At 44.2% G+C, this 22,450-nt stretch overlaps 1 protein-coding gene across 5 annotated transcripts in view; it reads left to right on the forward strand.

Moving 5' to 3' along the window:
- LOC139556650 (utrophin-like) overlaps positions 1-22,450 on the forward strand; it is a 185,734-nt gene that overhangs the window by 48,297 nt on the left and 114,987 nt on the right. For 4 of the 5 annotated variants that reach the window (XM_071370862.1, XM_071370857.1, XM_071370858.1 and 1 more), the window contains exon 2: positions 21,234-21,406. In XM_071370862.1, the coding sequence (XP_071226963.1) occupies positions 21,234-21,406 (173 nt within the window). Of the gene's footprint in view, positions 1-15,529; positions 16,953-21,233; positions 21,407-22,450 lie in introns of those variants that run through there. The other variant, XM_071370859.1, reaches the window with a different exon arrangement.

The following is a 22,450-nucleotide window of genomic DNA, read 5'->3' on the forward strand; positions in this document are numbered from 1 at the left end:
AGGTTTAAAAATATATACTTCTGTGTATTGATTTTAAGAAAGGCATGGGTGTTTATGGTTAGGTACAGTCGTGCAAAGATTGTGCTTTTTTCCGCAAATGCGCTTTTGTTAAATCATCACCCTACGTTGCATCGATTATATGCAACGCAGGACACGCTAGATAAACTAGTAATATCATCAACCATGTGTAGTTAACTAGTGATTATGATTGATTGATTGTTTTTTATAAGATACGTTTAATGCTAGCTAGCAACTTACCTTGGCTTCTTACTGCATTCGCGTAACAGGCAGGCTCCTCGTGGAGTGCAATGAGAGGCAGGTGGTTAGAGCATTGGACTAGTTAACTGTAAGGGTGCAAGATTGAATCCTGGAGCTGACAAGGTAAAAATCTGTCGTTCTGCCCCTGAACAAGGCAGTTAACCCACCGTTCCTAGGCCGTCATTGAAAATAAGAATGTGTTCTTAACTGACTTGCCTAGTTAAATAAAGGTGTAAAAAAATTAAAATCTGTGCCAAATCGGTGTCCAAAAATACAGATTTCCGATTGTTATGAAAACTTGAAACCGACCCTAATTAATCGGCCATTCCGATTAATCGGTCGACCTCTAATATTTATATCCAAAAATCTCAGTTTACATTGGCGCATTATGTTCAGTAATGTTTTGCTTCCAAAACATCCGGTGATTTTGCAGAGAGCCACATCAATTTACAGAGATACTCATAATAAACATTGATAAAAGATAGTGTTATGCATGGAATTATAGATAAACTTCTCCTTAATGCAACTGCTCTGTCAGATTTCAAAAAAGATTTATGGAAAAAGCACACCATGCAATAATCTGAGTACAGCGCTCAGAGACCAAAACAAGCCATACAGATACCCGCCATGTTGTGGAGTCAACAGAAGTCAGAAATAGGATTTTAAATATTCACTTACCTTTGATAATCTTCATCAGAATGCACTCCCAGGAATCCCAGTTCCACAATAAATGTTTGTTTTGTTCGATAAAGTCCATCATTTATGTCCAAATACCTTCTTTTTGTATGAGCGATTAGTTCACAAATCCAAATTCACACGGCGCAGGCACTTAGTTCAGACGACGGTTCCATTACAGTTCGTAGAAACATGTCAAACGATGTATAGAATCAATCTTTAGGATGTTTTTATCATAAATCTTCAATAATAATCCAACCGGACAATTCCTTTGTCTTTGGAAAAGAAAAGGAACGCAGCTAACTCTCACGGGTGCGCACAAGACTGAGCTCGTGGCATTCTGCCAGACCTCTTAGTCAATCAGCTCTTATTCTCTCCCCCTTCACAGTAGAAGCCTGAAACAAGGTTCTAAAGACTGTTGACATCTAGTGGAAGCCTTAGGAAGTGCAATCGGACCAAATTTTACACTGTATATTGGATAGGCAAAGACTTGAAAACCTACAAATTTCAGATTTCCCACTTCCTGGTTGAATCTTTTCTCTGGTTCTTGCCTGCCATATGAGTTCTGTTATACTCACAGACATCATTCAAACAGTTTTAGAAACTTCAGTGTTTTCTATCCAAATCTACTAATAATATGCAGATCTTAGCTTCTGGGCCTGAGTAGCAGGCTGTTTACTCTGGGCACCTTATTCATCCAAGCTACTCAATACTGCCCCCCATCCATAAGACGTTAACTGAGGAGTGGCTTCCGTCTGGCCAATCTACCATAAAGGCCTGGTAGATTAGTGGTGCTGCAGAGATGGTTGTCCTTCTGGACGGTTCTCCCATCTCCACAGAGGAACTCTAGAGCTCTGTCAGAGTAACCATCGGGTTCTTGGTCACCTCCCTGACGAAGGCCCTTCTCCCCCAACTGCTCAATTTGTCCAGGCAGCCAGCTCTAGGAAGAGTCTTGGTGGTTCCAAACTTCTTCCATTTAAAAATGATGGAGGCCAAGGTTTCTTGGCGACCTTCAATGTTGCATAATGTTTTGGTAGCCTTCACCAGATCTGTTCCTCAACACAATCCAGATCTGTGCCTCGACACAATTATTATACGGACAATTCCTTTGACCTCATGGCTTGGTTTTTGCTCTGACATGCACTGTCAACTGTGGGACCTTATATAGACAGGCGTGTGCCTTTCCAAATCATGTACCATCAATTGAATTTACCACAGGTGGACTCAAATCAAGTTGTAGAAACATCTCAAGGATGATCAATGGAAACAGGATGCACCTGAGCTCAATTTCGAGTCGCATAGGAAAGGGTCTGAATTCTTATGTAAATAAAGTATTTCTGTTTATTATTTTTAATACATTTGCTCAAAAAATGTAAAACCTGTTTTGCTTTGTCATTATGGTGTATTGTGTGGCTTGCTGAGGATTTTATTTATTTAATCCATTTTAGATTACAGCTGTAACGCAACAAAATGTGTAAAATGTCATGGGGTCTGAATAGTTTCCGAAGGCACTGTATAACATCAACTACATATGCACTGAGCTTGGCTGATGCTTTAAGCACACTGTTTGATTAAATAATTAAGAAACAAAAATTACTCAAGAAAGAGCCCAGTGGTCACACTGTGTTAGTGCATGTGTGACTGGCGCACGTTGTCTCTCTCTCCTCCCTACTGCACTGAAAAGGCACCACAGCACAGCAAGTGTTCATTGCGCTGTCCGTGCTGAAGCTGCTACATCATTTCAGCCATTTAGGTTCTTACTTGTTTCTGACTGAAAAGCTCTGCGACCGAAATCTCTAATTTGATTAGGAAAAACATTCCCTATTCCCTCAACCCTTGCTCTCTTTATGTGAAACATGTAAGCGTTGCACGCATGATTATAACAAACTCCGAACACAGTAACACGTGACAGCAAAATGGATGCGGAGGACGTGAAAAAGAAACTCGAAACGAGCAAATGTTTACTGGTTGCTAAGGAGGGAAAGGATAGGTCAGATGTGTGGAAGACATTTGACTTAGTTGTGGAAATTACTGGAGATCCAGAAAAAGGAGGGTATAGGGTATAGCCGGAGGGTATAGCATTGCGTGAGTATTATGTGTGCCAAACAGTTAGTTAGATTACAATATAATTTTTTCTGACCATTTGGAACAATGTAAGAATCACAAGTGTACTAGAGAGTCTACTCTAATGATAAAAAAGATATATAACGTCTTTATTACAGCAGACTTAAAACAGTTGCATGCATTCGTGAATTGTGGTTTGTTTATTGTTTCGGCAAATTTTTTCAAAGCTTCCTTTGTTATTTAATTGTAAGACTAAAATGCTTGATTGCATTTCTAAGCATGAATGTCTGGTATGCTGTGTGATGGTGTAAGGGTGCGTGCTGGTGGCAAGGAAGTCAGGCGCAGGAGATCGAACTTGGTATAAAACGGAGCAGTTTAATAAGTGCTCAAAAACTCTGAAAACCAAAATATACTAAATAATACACGTGGGTACAAAACCCGTCGCACACCAGAACATATCTTGCACAATGCTTACAAACAAACAATCACCGACAAGGACAATGAGGGGGAACAGAGGGTTAAATACACAACATGTAATGAATGGGATTGGGAACCAGGTGTGATACAAGACTAGACAAAACCAAAGGAAAATGAAAAGAGGATCAGCGATGGCTAGAAGGTCGGCCACTTCGAATGCCGAATGCCGCCCGAACAAGGAGAGGGACCACCTTCGGCAGAAGTCGTGACAGATGGCATGAAGGAATGAATGATTGATTGATACAGTAGCCTATATACTGTATTGACATGTGAACCGAAGTAAGTTAGGGTATTAAGACTAAACAAAACACGCTCTTAGGCCTACAGCTCAATGGTGGTTATACAAGTCTACTATACAAAGCCTACTAATGATAACGACATTACTTATTATTATAATGATGATCATGATAATAATTGTAATAAGAACAATAGAAAGGAGATCCCCGAGTGGGCTCCTGAGTTGGCTCCCGAGTGGCACAGCGGTCTAAGGCACTGCATCTCAGTGCTAGAGGCATCACTCTCGTCCATGATCGGGAGTCCCATAGGGCGGCGCACAATTGGCCCAGCGTCTTCCTCGTTAGGGTTCGGCAGGGGTAGGCCGTCATTGTAAATAAGAATTTTGCTCTTAACTGACTTGCCTGGTTAAATAAAGGTTCAATTAAAAAATAAAAGACAACGGAGGGTGTAGTGTAGGAGCAAGAGCTGCATGCATGTTATGTGTGACAAACAGGTGTTGTTAGATTAAAATAAAAACGTTCATCCTGTTTGGAACAGTCTAAACAACGCTAAATAAATTATAAGTAATTCCAGTCTGTTCGAACTACTTTTTTAAAAAGCCTTTATTACAGCATATCAAAGATAGAAAACAGCTGTTAAATTGCTTTATCTGACATTTTGCCGTAGCACGAGGCTTGGTGCGGAATCAGTAGGCTATTAAACAAACACTTAAACAAGCAACAGAAGACAGATCTGTCTTCTGTAGACATATATGGATGATTTATAAAGCCAGGCATATTTAACAGTTAGGCTATTGATTACAGACCTAATTAGGTTGGTTTCCTCTCTCCTCAATTTTCTTGGACAATTAATCTAAAGGCAAGGGCTGTCTCTTCGTCTCTGCTGCTGTGCCTCCACTGCATTATTCTCAATCTCAATATGCTAGTTAACTTTGCTATTATGCACATAGCATATAGTAACATAGGGAACGGTGCCAATACTACTGTACATTGAATATTGTTTCAGAACCGCGGACAGCAACTATATCCAATGTGGGAGAAAGCGCATTTGTTCTAAAATAACATTCGATTTATTAGAGTGCACCATTATTTTTACATAAGATAACCATATACAATTTCAGTATCACGTCTTACAGTGATGGACTGTGTCATCCCCGTGGCCTCCGAGATGGGCGCGAATCAGACAGGTGTCTTGTGCGCCATAAAAATAAATTGCGACGGCTGGACTGAAGAAATCTCAGTCGCCCAACAGCCTATCGACCAAACAATGGACCAGTCGACTGAATGGGTTCAGCCCTACATTTGGTGCTTGTTTGTGAATGTAGTAATTGTGTTTTACGGGGTTATTTTCATTTCGTTTCAAATGTAGAGAGGTACTCTGTTTTCTCTGTGCGTTGGTGTTGCTATAGAAAGGTTTGACTAATGAACTATATGACTGATAGACAAAGGCACAGGTGCAACAGAAAGAGAGCGGGAAGGAGAGATGACGTGATTGACTTGAGGGAAATGGATGAAGTGTTTAAGAGGGGGAGAGAGGGGAAAACAAATGGAGTGAGTTGGAGTAAACCCGTAAAGCTCAAGAGAAAAGGGATAGGAAATACAGTAGATGGTGTGAGAGAGAAGGGAATTCGTGAAGTGAGAGAGAGAGACCAATAGATATAGATGAGGTGAGAGAGAGAGAAATAGATATCGAGATATAGGAGAGCGCTCCGCATTTGTCTAGCTGCAGCACAGCTCTTATAGAGAAGTAAGTGGAAGCGCTCAATAGCACTCCAGAGCACTCCAGCCATGAATTAAATCTCATGATCTTACTATACACATCAGTCGTAGTCCATAACGTAGGACTCATCTTCAATCAACTGTGTAAGTGTTTTCCGTAAGGCACCATGCAATCACATAGTCATACTAACTAGTTCATCTCATTCTGCAGTCAAGAATCATTCATTATATCACGACATTGGACAATGTATGACTCTATCCCCTTAGACACAGCATTAAGGCATATCTTGTGGCATCACTTGAGTCACGCGTTAGTGTGTGTGTCTAGGGCAGATGGTGTGGTGTTTCAGAACCACTTGAGTCACACATTAGTGTGTGTGTCTAGGGCAGACGGTGTGGTTCAGACACTACGTGGTGTTTCAGAACCACTTGAGTCAGTGTAACCCCTATGGTTCAAGCCTTGTCTGTCTGCCGCTTTTTCTGCTCTCTCCTTTCTGCCATCTAAATTAGAAGGGTTGTAGTAGACACAGCAGAGACCTAGATGAAGAGGAATATCCACCCCCTCCCTCCTTTCCACTCCCTCTGGCCCCCATAGTAATGGTAACAGCTATTTGTTCATTAGCTTCCTTAGGTAGCCCCAGTCTCCAGGAGCAATATGTAATATGGAGCATGCCCACACACACACACACACACACACACACACACACACACACACACACACACACACACACACACACACACACACACACACACACACACACACACACACACACACACACACACACACACACACACACACACACACACACACACATATGCAGCACACACACACCTTTTTCCTCCATCCCTCATGCTCTCCCACTCACTCTGTTCTTTCCATTTCCATGTAATTAGGCTAATTGAGTTTTGTGTTGTGGATGAGTCTGAAGCTCCAACACACTAACACCTCTCTGCCTCTCAGCACCGCAGCCTCGTCTTGCCTCGCTTCTCGGCTGGCACAGCCTGTTTCATCACAGAGACGGATATGGGGAGAGAGAAGAGAGGGAGGAGAAAACGACAAGCAGATCAAAATGGATGGCTGCTTTTAACATTATTTGAAGACTGTGTATGTTACTGTACAACACACACACAATCACACACAAACTTAAGCACGCTCGCGCACACACACACACACACACACACACACACACACACACACACACACACACACACACACACACACACACACACACACACACACACACACACACACACACACACACACACACACACACACACACACACACACACACACACACACACACACACACACGGGGGCAATCACTCGACTCTATATGAATAAATGTAAGGGGAAGAGTCAGCTCTTTTAGATCTGTGCCTCTCAGATATTGCCCTTCTCTTTCTATCACTCCCCTCGTCTCTTCTCTCTTTATCCCTCCTTTTCAGGCTAATTTGAATAACTCCTCACTGTGCTGTAAGCGCAATTTCAAAGAAACACACTTTACTGGCCAAGAAGCATAGCAGCACTCTCCCAGAAATCCCTCTCATTCCTCCAGTGACTATACTAGGGGTCGAGTCTCTACGCAGCCCCAGCCCATGTGTTGTGAATGGCAGGGTGGACTTGGTATTTTTCTGGCCTGTTGTATTGTGTTTAATTTCCTGGTGCCCTTGTCTTGGATAACATAATTCTTCTCCAGTCACCTCAGATTACTCCATCCATGACAGAGATGGGTTATTCATCATGAAAACTGATGACAAGAGGATTTGCCCTGTCACCACCTTGAGTGTGTGTGGGTGTGTGTGTGGGTGTGTGTGCATGCAACACTGATTGTCCACAGAAGATGCATTACAATGATGCACGGACAAGCAACCTTCCCAAGATGTCTAACTGTTTGTCTGGGTGCTGTCTGAGTACCTGCGTAGACACCCCCATCTCATTAGCTACATTGTGGAACACGGTGTTAACTGCTGTGTTAAGTGTCGTGTTGAGGCATGTTAATGGCCCTTAAAGCTGATTGGAGGGCGCAACAGGAACAGCAGGTTAATGGTGCTCCAGACTCAGCCCCGCCCCTACGGAACAGGACCTGCCAATCAACACAATGGCTGTTAAGGATGAACAATGGCCCTTGCCGACCGGGCTCTCTGTCTCTTTGACTAGAGAGAGCTGTTAACACAGAGTTGATCTAGGTTCTGCCCACTGAAAACGTACGCTCTGAGGCCAACTACAAGCAAGACAAGGGTGCTATAGGGTGCGTTGAGTTAATATGTGCTGCTCTGTGAATTGAACCTAATGCCATAGAGTGAGAGGTAATATAAGAGGCGTTTAGAGAGTACACTCTCCTATCCCTGTTGACTACAGAGAGTAAGACCTCATCCCTGGAGAGACCAGACGTAGGGTCATACAGACAAAGAACATTATTTAAGGCCTAGCCTGTATCTCTACTTAGCCCTTATCCTATAGAGAGAACCGCTTGGCTAGAGCATTGGGACGGGCCCAGTTCTCACTTTATGAGGTGTCTGAGAGACCCGCAGTAAGGAGGGAGGTGAAGGCATGCCGAGAACATTACTCTATCTAGACTCTGCGGAGGCCTTTTGATCTCAAGGGAGACAACAGCAGAGAAGGATCGGCGGGACAAGGCTGCATCTTCTGCATATTCTCATTACCACCAGAGGCACCTTGGGAGAGAGCAGCAATATATGGGAGACGGAGAGAGATGGAAACTCCATAAAGTAAAATGGGTAGGTGTGAAAATGGATCCCGAGGGAGGACAGAGATGCAATTGAGAGTGAAAGTGACTGAGGCACGCACGCACACACCATAGCGTCTAACCCCCAGGGGAGGTGATGAGATAGTAGACTAGGTGATAGAAGGGAGCCCCTGCTAAGAACAGATGGAACACAGAGTACGAGTTAGTTTAGACCTAAATGGAAAAATGGATTGGAGGAGATTGCAGACCATGCAGTCAACAAAGGAGAGAGATTCAGGATGAAACCCGAGGGGACTTCTATCCCTTCTGATCTAGACACAGGGATGGAGAGAAGCGCAAAGGAGAGATGAAACTCTAACATCGTGATAAGAGTGATTGCTACATTGATTTTGGTGCTGCATCCCCAGAGGGAACATATAGTATTGCATAGTGACTTGACTTACTGTAAACATTCAGGAAGCAAATAACCAGCAGCCTCTTGTCATGTGGACAGGCAGCGTTGGGTGACCCGGCCAAGTTACACAACTCCCACCTTCACCAGCAATAATCTAACTGGGAGGAGGAGGGAGTCTGTAACCTGTAAACAAGGCACTCTAGCTTACACAGCAATCACAATAACCTGTCTCCATCCCTCCCTCACACCTCACTTCTCCTTGTCATTCAGAGGTCATCAACAGAGACCGTACAACTTTCCCCCTCACCATGCAGTTACCAAACTATATACTCAGTACATTTGCTATACATTTGAGTCATTTAGCAAATGCTCTTATCCAGAGTGACTTACAGTAGTGAGTTCATACAGCATTCAGTGACAGCAGTATTTCTTTGTCTATAGACTATAGAATGAATAGAATATGCACATCAAATTTATCAGGCGCATGTCCGCAACTCTGGTAGGCTCCCATGGTGATTTAATCAGAAGCACAAAAAAAATATTTTTGTTCCGAGTTGGATCTTTCTCAGGTCAACTTGGGAAACGAAGTTGTATTTTTTGTGCGTCTCATTAAATCACAATAGGAGCATACCAGAGTTGCGGACATTCCTTTTTTCTTTGATTCTCGTAGACAGCCAGTCATTTACAATGGCCTTTGTTCTCATTGAGATTCCCTGTTCGTCTGTCTGCTGGCTGGCTGCCTGGCTGCTGTAGTGTAGTGTATAGGCTTAGGCTGAATTCAGTATATTTGGAAAAAGACCAAATATGTTTTTTCAATACCATCAATAGCATTGAAACTATTTATAAGTTTTTTAATACATTTCAATATGTGTAGCTACTTTTTAAATATATACCTACAGTCAACTTTTGCAATACATTATTAATTAGTCATTTCACCTTTCACATTATTATGAAGCTTAGGTAGTCCCCAGTCACGTGTCACATGGTGTTTGTTTACCAGCACACGGTGACGAGAGACCCGGAGCCTTGTGAGTCACTCAACTAAATGTTTGCCAGATATCTTGTAACTATTAAGTTAACTGTCTAAAAAGTGCTAAATGCTCTGCAGTTGTTGATTTAGTAGCTAGTTATGTCACTCCCTGATCTGTTTCACCTGTCCTTGTGATTGTCTCCACCCCATCCCGGTGTCGCTTATTTTCCCCACTCTATTTATCCCTGTGTTTCTTGCCTCTCTGTGCCAGTTTGTCTTGTATGTTCAAGTCAACCAGTGTGTTTTTCCCATGCCCCTGCGTTTTTAATTCTCTTTCACTAGTCCTGGTTTTGACCTTTGCCTGTTTTTCTGGACTCCATTCCCACCATTCCCACCTGACCATTCTGCCTGCCCTGACCTCGAGCCCGCCTGCCATTCCGTACCTCTGGAACTCTGAACTGGTTTTGACCTTTTGCCTGTCCACGACCATTCTCTTGCCTACCCCTTTTGGATTGTTAATAAACATCTTGGACTTTAACCATCTGCCTCCTGTGTCTGCATCTGGGACTCACCTTGTGCCCTTATAGTTAGCTATCTAGGTAAGTGGTTAGATAATGCACTTTTATGTTTACATACCCTACATTACTCATCTCATATGTATATACCGTACTCGATACCATCTACTGCATCTTGCCTATGCCGTTCTGCACCATCACTCATTCATATATCTTTATGTACACATCCTTTATCCCGTCACACGTGTGTGTATAAGGTAGCAGTTGTGGAATTGTTAGGTTAGATCACTCGTTGGTTATTACGGCATTGTCGGAACTAGAAGCACGAGCATTTCTCTACACTCGCATAAACAACTGCTAACCATGTGTATGTGACAAATAACATTTGATTTGATTTGATTCCAAAACCAAGTATTTGCTTGGTAACAGCAGAGAATCCCCTCCCCGGATCAAGAGCCTAGCTGGCTAATATTTGTTAAGTCTTTACTCTCCTCTCCTTGGCTCCTTGACGACTCTCCAATCAGGCTTCAAGGCCTGCACTCATCTGTTTGGGTTAACCACAATTCCCTGTTTCTGATTAAACAAAGGAAGTGCTCTAAATTAGCTTTGAATGTTGGTATAGTGCTGTGTGTTTGAGAGTGTCTGAGTGCCTGCACTTGTTTGTGTATTTATGTGCATACGTGTGCTTGTCATTCACACACAACCATAAAAAAAACTGCTGCTGTAAATATCTGGAGGTGATGTTTCCTACCTGCACCACCTAGGGGGCGGCCCTTCAGGAAGTCCAGGACCCAGTTGCACAGGGCGGGGTTCAGACCCATGGCCTCGAGCTTAATGATGAGCTTGGAGAGTACTATGGTATTGAATTCTGAGCTATAGTCCATGAACAGCATTCTTACATAGGTATTCCTCTTGTCCAGATGGGATAGGGCATGTAAGAATGCTGTTCATTGACTATAGCTCAGCACCACCAAACCACAACAACACTCCACCATAATCAATAGCTGATTGATTAAATTAGTCAGTCAGCAGCAAAGCCATGGAACCACTGGTCCAAATCAATTGAAATTTCCCTATTGAAAACACCCTTGAGGTTTTCAGACGCATCTCACCGTGGGGAGCATTAGGCTGTCCGGCCACACCGAGACTTGAGATTCATGGTTCATTCTTGGGTTGGTTGATTGACCCTTACCACATTGTTAGCGATTTGCTCCATGACCTTCGTCCCTTTTGTCTTTTATAATGGCCCTGTTGACGTGGCCAGGTAGGTCGTCTGCTGCCGATACAATGATGTCGTCTGGCCGTAGAGGAAGAGGGATAGGTATTCAAAGCTGGATGGCGTTTTAGGTACTTTGGGAGATACCCTAGTTGGAAATGTTTTTTTCTGTTACATGACGGCTTTTGTTCATATGATTACATCACACAACATTGTTTGGTTAATTGTCAGGGTCCCAAAACGTTGTTTTGTCTGGCTGTGCAATACAGCTTCTTTGAGATATTGAATGTGGAATGTGTTTTGTTAAATGAAGTCCTTAAATGAAGTCCTTCAATTATGAAATGTTGTTTGACTCAAACATACTGGTAATTGTAATTCACACAATATTGTAATTAAGAGTATGAATATCCTGTATGCATCTGCATGTGCCTGCCTGATTTGAGAAATGTGTCCATGACGCAATCAATGTATCTATTTTCAATGTGCTTAATTGCCACTGCAACACTGACAATGTAGATCCATCTGTCCATCGATCTGTATGGTCTGTTCATGGTTCACTATCTATCCATCCATCATTCCATCCATCCATCTACCTTCTATCCATTCTTATTCAATTGTAGCTCTGTGAAGGAAGACAGAGGAGTCTAGTTGAGAGTGGTGCCTTCTGAGACCTTTCTATGCTGGTGTCCTTTCCTGTATTGATTGCTGTGCAAAGTGTAACAGTGTAACTTCTTCTAACGCTCAGGTGGGGCTCTGCTCTCCAACACCTCTTATTGGACCCCTAGAGAAACATTTCTAAGAGTAGTGTAGTTGAGGACACACATGCACTCTCTCGCACGCACACGCACACACACGCACAGATCTCTCATCTCCCGAACAGGACGCTGTCCCCCTAACCGGAAGTGTTGCGTTGGCGATAACCCCGGGGCACAGGAAGTGACCTCGTTGACGTGGCCTGTGGAGAGGCTGGGTGGGAACGAGTGTTGAATGCGTGATTCCTCTGTCTGAAAGCTGGCCTATGATATTATGGTAGTGAAAGAGTTCCTTAACTGCCTTCGCAGTGAATACAGTACAGTTTGTTTTTGAGGTCCTCAGCTGTTTGTGTGTGTGTGTGTGTGTGTGTGTGTGCGTGTGCCTGCATCAGAGACATTGGAAGGTGAGAAACGAAGAAAGAGAGGGAATGACGAGAGTAAGAGAGAGAGACAAAGTTATCTAGGTCAGGAAGAAAGAGGCTGCCAGAGAGCAAAAAGGTCAAAAGTGAGAAACAATGATATGCAAAACAGACATGATACACATTAGAGAGGTAGGTGACCGAAGTTTGACGTATAGATGCCTTAAGAATATCACATTACTGTCTTTACACTGTAAACTTTGTCAGGTTAATCTCTGCATACAGAATAACCTAACTAAATGATAGAGCAATGTGAATAATACTGTTTGTTGTGACATACAGTAGTGGATGCTCTCCCAGTCTGAAGAGGGAACACTATACATTCCTATACACCCAACCCACACATTAGAAACATTGTTATTTTTCTCAACTTAAGTTCATCTTACATCTGGGAGGGGGTCTGTATGTCCTGTTGTGTGTCCTCTAAATACCTTGTTAAGTGAAGCTACATGCATTTTCTTTAAGCTTCTGGCCATTTTTCAACGTAGATCTGTAAGGAAGTAAAACACGTAACTTGGACAAATACTTAGTGGCCACATCAATCGCTGAAAGGTGTTTGTGTGGTTTCTTTTAAAGCAGTATTTTACAGTCCACACAGGATAGCTAGTGTTTGTTGTCCCTGCAGTAGCTGATACTGGGCTGTTTTAGCTCATAGCTCTACTCTGGCTCCTTGTCTACTTACATGCTGACCACACTGCTCACGTCGCGTGCGCGAGCATTGCAAAAATAAATGTACACATACATGTTGTTCAATCATTGCACCCACTCTGCTCGCGCGCGCCAACGAACATCTGCGTAGCCAGGCGCTAAAATAGAACTTGATTCTATTTGTGACGCTTGTCGCGCTGCAAGTCCCGCCTCTCCCATCTCCTCATAGTTTTTTAGGAGCATATACCCACGTGGGTGATTGAAAGATGAACTAAGGTCCAAACTCCAGTCCAGTTGGTAACGCACCTTAAAGTTGGTTGCCAACCGCCAAATAAAGTCCAGAGAAGAGGAAGAATCCTGAAGGAGGAGAGATTACTAGAAACAAACTCGGTTTACCCTTTTATCTGTGGATTATTGTCGGAGTAGAGGACCTTGTGCATTTCAGGTAAAATAACAACCCAATGTTTATATCCCAGGACCAATTAGCTAGAAACAGCAAGCTAGCTAGCTAAATGTCCATGAATATTTCATGCTTTTCGACCTGTCCCCAAATTAATATGGTTGGTTCAGAGTTCGTTTTGATAGTTCAAGTCTGGTTTTGATAGTTTTGATAGTTCAAGTCTGGTGAGGGTGGACAAAATCAACATGCGCCCGGTCTGGTCAGCATGTTAGACTCACAGGGTGAGACAAACTCAGCTCCCTCCCGTTCTCTCCTCCTTCACATTCTCAAACTCTCTCCTCCCTCACACATACAGAATAAGAGCAGTGCATTTCTCTCTTCCTCTCTCTCCCTCTCTGCTGTTGATAGATACCACCTAGGTCATTGCACCTCATTGATATTGATTTCGGTTCGATCCCATCAGAGGGCAAAAGCTACTTTACAGATGCCAGGTGTGTATGCGTGTGTGTGCACGCGAACACGTGTTTATGCTTTTGTGTCTATTCTGTGCTCCCCTGTCCTTTATCCCCTCCGTGAGAGCAAGTGTTTAGATAAGTCCTTTACGTGTCCTCTCCCTAAGCTCTCTACGTTACATCTTTCTATGTCTATATACAGTGTCGCTTCTTCTCTCGCTCTCTTTCCTCTCCCCCGTGGGCTGTAGATCCCAGGGTTTTAGTGGGTGCGGATCAGATTCCCGTTGACGTTCCTCTATGATCCAGCCAGGGAATTACAGGCAGATGTGCCTAAGTCCTGTAAACCACATAGTATGGCCTCCCCCTCCCTTTCATTTTCTCTCTTTTCACTCTCACTCTTTGTCTCTCTTTCTCCATCTCGCCTCTCTTTTTGTCTCTCTTCTCGCTCTTTCTTTTTTCTGTCTTTCTTTCTATTTTCTATGTCTTTCTCTCGCTCTTTCTCTGTGATTTTGTTTCTCTATCAGCAATTTCAGTTTTTCCTCTCTCTTTCGTTCTTAATTTCTCTTTTTCTCTCCCAGTCTGAGGGTTATTAATAGCTCTACATCTTACCTCTGTAATGGTCCTAATCCCTCTTAGCTGTAGTAACGTTAAGTAACTTTTACCTCATATTCCTCTGTGTGACCGTGTGTGGATGTGTGTGTCCTTGTTTGCCTGTGTCTGTGTTTATTCCTCTGTGTGTGAGTGTTTTTATTTTCTTGTCACCTACAGACATGGTGTGCATCAAACTCCAGGGAAACAACGGCTGTTGTTGTATTTGTCTCACTCGCATGTTGGACTCTCTCATTTCCCGTTGGTTAATCAACTTGGACTTGCTTCTCAAAAACACACACAGCACATATTCATTTCTGCATACATAGTGCCTCATCAGAAGTGCCGTTACAGGGGAAAAATGCATGTCAATATTTTGATTAGGTAAAGCACACTTCATAGTTTTCTTATGAATATTCTGCATTGTATCATTCTTATTTCTTTCTCCCATTGGTAGCCAATCTGTTTGTGAGATGCACACAATATGTCTGTCCTGCTGTTGACTCTGCCTTTGCACGTAGGCCGACCCACACAGAGGCAAATAGACTTAACGTATCTGTATGGTTGTAGTTTCAAAGATAAAACCCCCAAACCTCCTCAAGGGCCGACTAACCCCCAGCCCATTCTTTTCTCTTTTTCCTTCTCTCCATTCACGTGAGAGCCACATGTTTTCACCATCCCTGACTCTGACAGGTAGGAAGGTCTGCTCGTAAAGTGCTGCATTACTTGGCCCTCTGCCACCTCTTTTCTTTCTCTCCCTTCCTTCTTTGTTTTCACAACACTCTCTATTTTCCACTTGCTCTTCCCCCTCTCTCCCTTGGTTTGGGCATTTATCTTCCTAACTTTCTGTCCACTTGTTACCTCTGCTACCTCTGTCCCCCACTCTCTTTCTGTGCCAGTAGAGGCCTCGGGGAGTGGGTGGGTGCTGAGTTAGTTCAGCGAACGGAGCAGGACCTGAAAAGAAGGAGAGGGAAGAGGAGGAGGTGTAGAAAGGGAGGATGCTGATTAAAATAATAAACAGCTGCTGGAAAGAGCCGAGCCACTGGCCGGAGTGAGGGAGAGAAAGAGACCCGGAGAGGAAGAGAGGGATACCAGCTCGGAGGTAAAAGAAAAAGAAAAAAAAAAAATGCAGAGGAAGAAAAATAATTGGTACTCTACTCAAAGGTTCCTCAAAGCAGTGTGAAAGAGGATGAGAGAAGAGGAAGAACAACTTCTACCATTACCACTCTGCAAAGGAGATCTGCAATGGACAGGAACTTCTCTGCAGAGCTCCATGACATAGAGACCAGCTTGCCAGACTCTCTCTCTCCAGGATCGTGATTCTGATCAGGGGCTTCAACCCTTGGACACGTGGCCCGGGGCTCCAGAGGAGAAGGAGACATTCTTTCTGCCTTGGCTGTGAATAGAAGGGTGTGAGAGGGAGTCCAGGCTGGGGCAGGGGGCTAGTAGTAGGGCTAAGACTGCATGCCTCTGTCTCTCTCTGTGAGAGTGTGTCTGATGTGTGTTTGTGTTTCCTCTGCAGTGTGTTAGCATTACCTTAGTAAGAGAGGAATGAGAGGTCGGCAGACCATGTGCCTCTTTGTGTTGCCTCCTTTCACCTGAGTGTGCGTGTGTGTGTGTGTGTGTGTGTGTGTGTGTGTGTGTGCATGGATAGTGTTTTTTAAATCTGAGTAATTGAGAACAAACACTCGTCTCTACCCCGGGTTGGAGTGTAAACCCCTTCCTTAGTGACCGGAGAAGCAGTGGAGGAAGGGAGAGAAAAAGGGAAGGAATAAGAGGAAAAGCTTGAACATTTCTTCAGCCCCTCAGTCTTTCCACCTCAGTCTACAAACCTCTCTTGACAGCACTTGGATAGTTCCCTCCAGTCTCCAGCCCTCTACCCTGACCCCTGGAATTCCACCCCAGCTCAAGGAATTCTTCCCCAGCCTACAGACCACCTCAGACAGCCTGTCACCTCCTACCCAGCCTCAGCCCAGCTCTCAGGACATCTAACCCCAGGCTTGAGGCATGACAGCAGGCTAGCTACGGCTCCCTTCTTAGCCTGCGTTCCATCGAGGAGGATGCTTCTACCATGTAGCCGAGCAGGGCGAACACACACACTGACACAAACACAACGGCGACGAAGGGTATGTGAAGTGTGTATGTCGCCGGGTTGGATAGCCCGAATTTGTGTTTTGAGCGCTGGATTTAATTGTATCTGTATTTTGAGAACTGTTTTTGACCCTATTTGGAATGGATTTGACTGCGTTTCAAGTACTGACCTTGACCCTGTTTTGAAAGCCGGGTTTGACCGTAACCACTGGAGGACTACCCTAACCCCTGCGACCCTTCTGTGCCTTGTGCCCTCTGAGGCATCAGAGACGACGTAGAAGTGAGGGGGAGGGGGAGGAGACTCATCCTGGAGCCGAAGATGATTGGCCTGAACTTCAGCTTGCAAGAGCTCCTCGGGAAATTTGAAGAGGTAGATTTGAGATGTTTGACACCTATTTGAGCTCCTATTGGGACAAACTGATCGGAAAGGTTGTTTCTTTTTGATGCCACAGATGAAAGCCCAGCCTCGTACTAATTCACTGTAGTCTCTGTATTCAAAACACGTTTAGGTCAGCTCACCTGTTACTGTCAACCAGAGAACGTAATTTCTCTTCTATCTATACACTGCTGAAATCTACTGTCTCCCTCTCTCTCTCCCTCCCCTCTCTGTCTGTGTAATATAAAGTGGGGCAATCTGAGTGAGTCGGAGGTTTATGAAGAATGAGGAGTTATTACTGAACTCATTAAAGCTTTTGTCACGGTAGCAACATTATTAGAGTGCCCAGAGCGTGGAGGGGTACAGCTAGTCTGCAGCAGAACGCATGGGGAGACTGAGATTCCTTCAAGTGCTCTGGTCTCAGATGTCTGGAACGCTGTGGTGCTTTATTTTTTGGTCTTCCTAGAGGTTTTGCCACTTCTGTCCAGTATTTGTTTACCAAAGCTGCTAGTTGATGTCCAACAGTTCTTTTAGTTTATTTTGTGTGTGTGTGCGCTTGTGTTCACGTGTGTGTTAGTCAGTCAGCCATTCCTCTGATAGGTACAGCTCTAAGGTCTTGTTCCTCTGCAAACCAAAATAGGTGTAACATTAGGCCTCCTGGGGAAAGTGTCTGCTGTCTGGGCTGCTCACAGCCAGCCAATCTCCCATTCATTAATGGGTGTGTGACGGGGACAAATCCATTATCCACTATCCTTATGCTCCTGCTGTTGCTCTGTGTCTGAAGAGCAAGAAAAGACATGGCTTTGGTAGAGGGTGTGTGTGTGCCACAGCTATCAGTTGGACATGGTTCATCTAATCCTAAACACAGTGGAGGTATTGTATCGTTTTTCAAGTAGCGGTTCAGCCATGGAATGTCTAGAGGAATGGCTGTGTGTGTGTGTGTGTGTGTCTCTCCTCACTGCTGAAATTGCAGACATATGTGACCCTCATCTACAGTGTCCTTGTAAGAAAAAAGCTGGAAGGTGTGTGTTTATCCCACATGAGTACTTAAGGAGTACTTGAGGAAACATGCTTTTCTCTCTCTTCATATTTCGTCCCTCTCTCAAAGTAGCCATTCATGGTGGCAGCACTCAATGACTAGACTATTTGATGCCACAAACATGTTTGAGTATGCATGTGCACGTGTCACCTTTTCCACCACTCAATGAGAAGGCTATTTCATTGCACTAGTGTGTGTGTGTGTGCGTGTGTGTGTGTGTATTCCAAGCATCACCTCGGCAGCAACTTCCCCTGGAAGGAAATTGTTAGAGGAAAATCACTTTGGGAATGAGCTGGAACACATCCAACTGACTGGCACAACGTCTCTCTCTTTATTTCTCTCTCGCTCTCTCTCTCTCTCTCACACACTCTCTGAGTTATTTCTCGTTATGACCTTTAGTCATTTGATTTGTGGTGGGGAGATCATTTACTGTGATGGCGAGAGAGAGCGAGAGATTCATAGTAGGGCCATTCACCTCTATCCCTTGTGAAAATAACTGACTTCCTCCTTACACTAGGCTAGTTGTGAATAGTCTGCCGCTGTTCCAATGAATTTGTTTATTTTCTAACGTTTCTGCATGGAATTATAACATTGTCTTAACCTGTGTTATTTTCAACCTAGACCCTAGGACAAGGCTCTCTAACTAGAGAGTTAGAGAGCTACCCTTCTGTAGGTTTTCACTCCAACCCTGTTCCTAGAGAGCTACCCCCCTGTAGGTTTTCACTCCAACCCTGTTCCTAGAGAGCTACCCTCCTGTAGGTTTTCACTCCAACCCTGTTCCTAGAGAGCTACCCTCCTGCATGTTTTCACTCCAACCCTTTTCCTAGAGAGCTATCCTCGTGTAGGTTCACTCCAACCCTGTTCCTAGAGAGCTACCCTCCTGTAGGTTTTCACTCCAACCCTTTTCCTAGAGAGCTATCCTCGTGTAGGTTCACTCCAACCCTGTTCCTAGAGAGCTACCCTCCTGTAGGTTTTCACTCCAACCCTGTTCCTAGAGAGCTACCCTCCTGTATGTTTTCACTCCAACCCTGTTCCTAGAGAGCTACCCTCCTGTAGGTTTTCACTCCAACCCTGTTCCTAGAGAGCTACCCTCCTGTAGGTTTTCACTCCAACCCTGTTCCTAGAGAGCTACCCTCCTGTAGGTTTTCACTCCAACCCTGTTCCTAGAGAGCTACCCTCCTGTAGGTTTTCACTCCAACCCTGTTCCTAGAGAGCTACCCTCCAGTAGGTTTTCACTCCAACCCTGTTCCTAGAGAGCTACCCTCCTGTATGTTTTCACTCCAACCCTTTTCCTAGAGAGCTATCCTCATGTAGGTTCACTCCAACCCTGTTCCTAGAGAGCTACCCTCCTGTAGGTTTTCACTCCAACCCTTTTCCTAGAGAGCTATCCTCGTGTAGGTTCACTCCAACCCTGTTCCTAGAGAGCTACCCTCCTGTAGGTTCACTCCAACCCTGTTCCTAGTGAGCTATCCTCCTGTAGGTTTTCACTCCAACCCTGTTCCTAGAGAGCTACCCTCCTGTAGGTTCACTCCAACCCTGTTCCTAGTGAGCTACCCTCCTGTAGGTTCACTCCAACCCTGTTCCTAGTGAGCTATCCTCCTGTAGGTTTTCACTCCAACCCTGTTCCTAGAGAGCTACCCTCCTGTAGGTTCACTCCAACCCTGTTCCTAGTGAGCTACCCTCCTGTAGGTTCACTCCAACCCTGTTCCTAGAGAGCTATCCTCCTGTAGGTTTTCACTCCAACCCTGTTCCTAGAGAGCTACCCTCCTGTATGTTTTCACTCCAACCCTGTTCCTAGAGAGCTACCCTCCTGCATGTTTTCACTCCAACCCTTTTCCTAGAGAGCTATCCTCGTGTAGGTTCACTCCAACCCTGTTCCTAGAGAGCTACCCTCCTGTAGGTTTTCACTCCAACCCTGTTCCTAGAGAGCTACCCTCCTGTATGTTTTCACTCCAACCCTGTTCCTAGAGAGCTACCCTCCTGTAGGTTTTCACTCCAACCCTGTTCCTAGAGAGCTACCCTCCTGTAGGTTTTCACTCCAACCCTGTTCCTAGAGAGCTACCCTCCTGTAGGTTTTCACTCCAACCCTGTTCCTAGAGAGCTACCCTCCTGTAGGTTTTCACTCCAACCCTGTTCCTAGAGAGCTACCCTCCAGTAGGTTTTCACTCCAACCCTGTTCCTAGAGAGCTACCCTCCTGTATGTTTTCACTCCAACCCTTTTCCTAGAGAGCTATCCTCGTGTAGGTTCACTCCAACCCTGTTCCTAGAGAGCTACCCTCCTGTAGGTTTTCACTCCAACCCTTTTCCTAGAGAGCTATCCTCGTGTAGGTTCACTCCAACCCTGTTCCTAGAGAGCTACCCTCCTGTAGGTTCACTCCAACCCTGTTCCTAGTGAGCTATCCTCCTGTAGGTTTTCACTCCAACCCTGTTCCTAGAGAGCTACCCTCCTGTAGGTTCACTCCAACCCTGTTCCTAGTGAGCTACCCTCCTGTAGGTTCACTCCAACCCTGTTCCTAGTGAGCTATCCTCCTGTAGGTTTTCACTCCAACCCTGTTCCTAGAGAGCTACCCTCCTGTAGGTTCACTCCAACCCTGTTCCTAGTGAGCTACCCTCCTGTAGGTTCACTCCAACCCTGTTCCTAGAGAGCTATCCTCCTGTAGGTTTTCACTCCAACCCTGTTCCTAGAGAGCTACCCTCCTGTATGTTTTCACTCCAACCCTGTTCCTAGAGAGCTACCCTCCTGTAGGTTTTCACTCCAACCCCAGTTGTAAATAACCTGATTCAGTTTATCAACCAGCTAATTAGTAGGGTATTACTATTAGTATGGAAACCCACAATGCTTGGTTAGGGTGTGGAGGGGGTTTTGAATGAATTGGTTCTCTATTGGGAGGCAGAGGAGTTTGGAACGCATTTATTTTCCAAGAGTCCTGAGTAGGTAGAGTACATTTGAAAGATGTTTAAACTGCTCTGCCTTCTTTGCTTCTCTAGCTGTCCCTCCACACTCGCATGACCAGCTAGCACACTCATACGGCTTTCTCTCCATCATTCTCTCTCTCCTTCACCCCTCTCCAGTCCCACCGTTTTAAAGCTAATAGAAAGTGACAAGCACAGTATTTTGTTGATTTGATTTAACTATTCAATAATACGTGTGCAGCTTTGAAGCTCTGTACTCTATGTAACACTCAAAGAATAGCACAGACTTGTTCAAACTCAAGCCTCTCTCCGTTTCTCTGTAGGATATCCAGGCAGAGATCGATGCCCATAATGATATCTATAAGAGTGTGGACGGGAACAGGCCCAAGATGGTCAAGGCCCTGGGGACCTCTGAGGAGGCAGTGTTTCTGCAGCACCGACTGGACGACATGAACCAGCGCTGGAGCGACCTCAAGACCAAATCTGCCAACATACGGTCAGTCCCATAATACTAAACAACACATCTTTGCTAACATAATACGGTCATTACTGTAAGATACTGATGACATATGGTCAGTACTGTACAGACCTGGGTTGAAATACTATTTCTCAATTACTTTTACGTACATTCCGTAGTAAGTGTTCAGAAGTTTTTTTTTTTTTTTTAAAGACAAGTAGCTGAATATTGGAATGTATTTGTAAATAGGCTATTTATAGGCCATTATTTAAAAAAATGTATTTCAAATACTTGCAGTATAAGTAGTTGATTCGGGCCACATTATTTGAAAATATTCCAATACACAGAAAATAAGTATTTAACACTAGAACCGCCATAGGGGGAAAAATCTGCCAAAAAACAAACAAACGTCCTGCTCCTTCCCTGACTTTTCCTAAATATTTGTATTTTACATTGCTCAGTTGTCCGAATCTTTTAATCACAAACAGAAAAGTATTTAAAGCCTGTTTAACTGTTTTTTCCACACCTATTCCTACCTTAACGGGCCAAGACAAATGCGCTGTGGGACGTTGGTAACCAGCCAGGCACTAATGTGTTTCTCTCCTCACTGAATGAATGATGTAAATGGATGACTAGGCGATAGAAACTGAAAGTGTGCACGTTACAATTTCATTTGGCTGCTTTTCCTTCACTCTGCGCTCCGACTCATCCCAAACCATCTCAATTTGGTTGAGGTCGGGTGATTGTGGAGGCCAGGTCATCTGATACAGCACTCCAGCACTCTCTTTCTTGGTCAAATTGCCCTTACACAGCCTGGACGTGTCATTGTCCTGTTGAAAAACAAATGATGGTCCCAATTTTTTTTTTTCTTCATTTCACCTTTATTTAACCAGGTAGGTTAGTTGAGAACAAATTCTCATTTGCAACTGCGACCTGTCAAAGATAAAGTATAGTAATCGACACATACAACAACACAGAGTTACACATGGAATAAACAAAACATACAGTCAATAATACCGTAGAAAAAAAGAAAACAAAAAGTCTATATACAGTGAGTGCAAATGAGGTAAGATAAGGGTGTTA

The sequence above is a fragment of the Salvelinus alpinus genome, chromosome 27 (assembly GCF_045679555.1).
Source record: "Salvelinus alpinus chromosome 27, SLU_Salpinus.1, whole genome shotgun sequence".
NCBI classification, from domain to species: domain Eukaryota; kingdom Metazoa; phylum Chordata; class Actinopteri; order Salmoniformes; family Salmonidae; genus Salvelinus; species Salvelinus alpinus.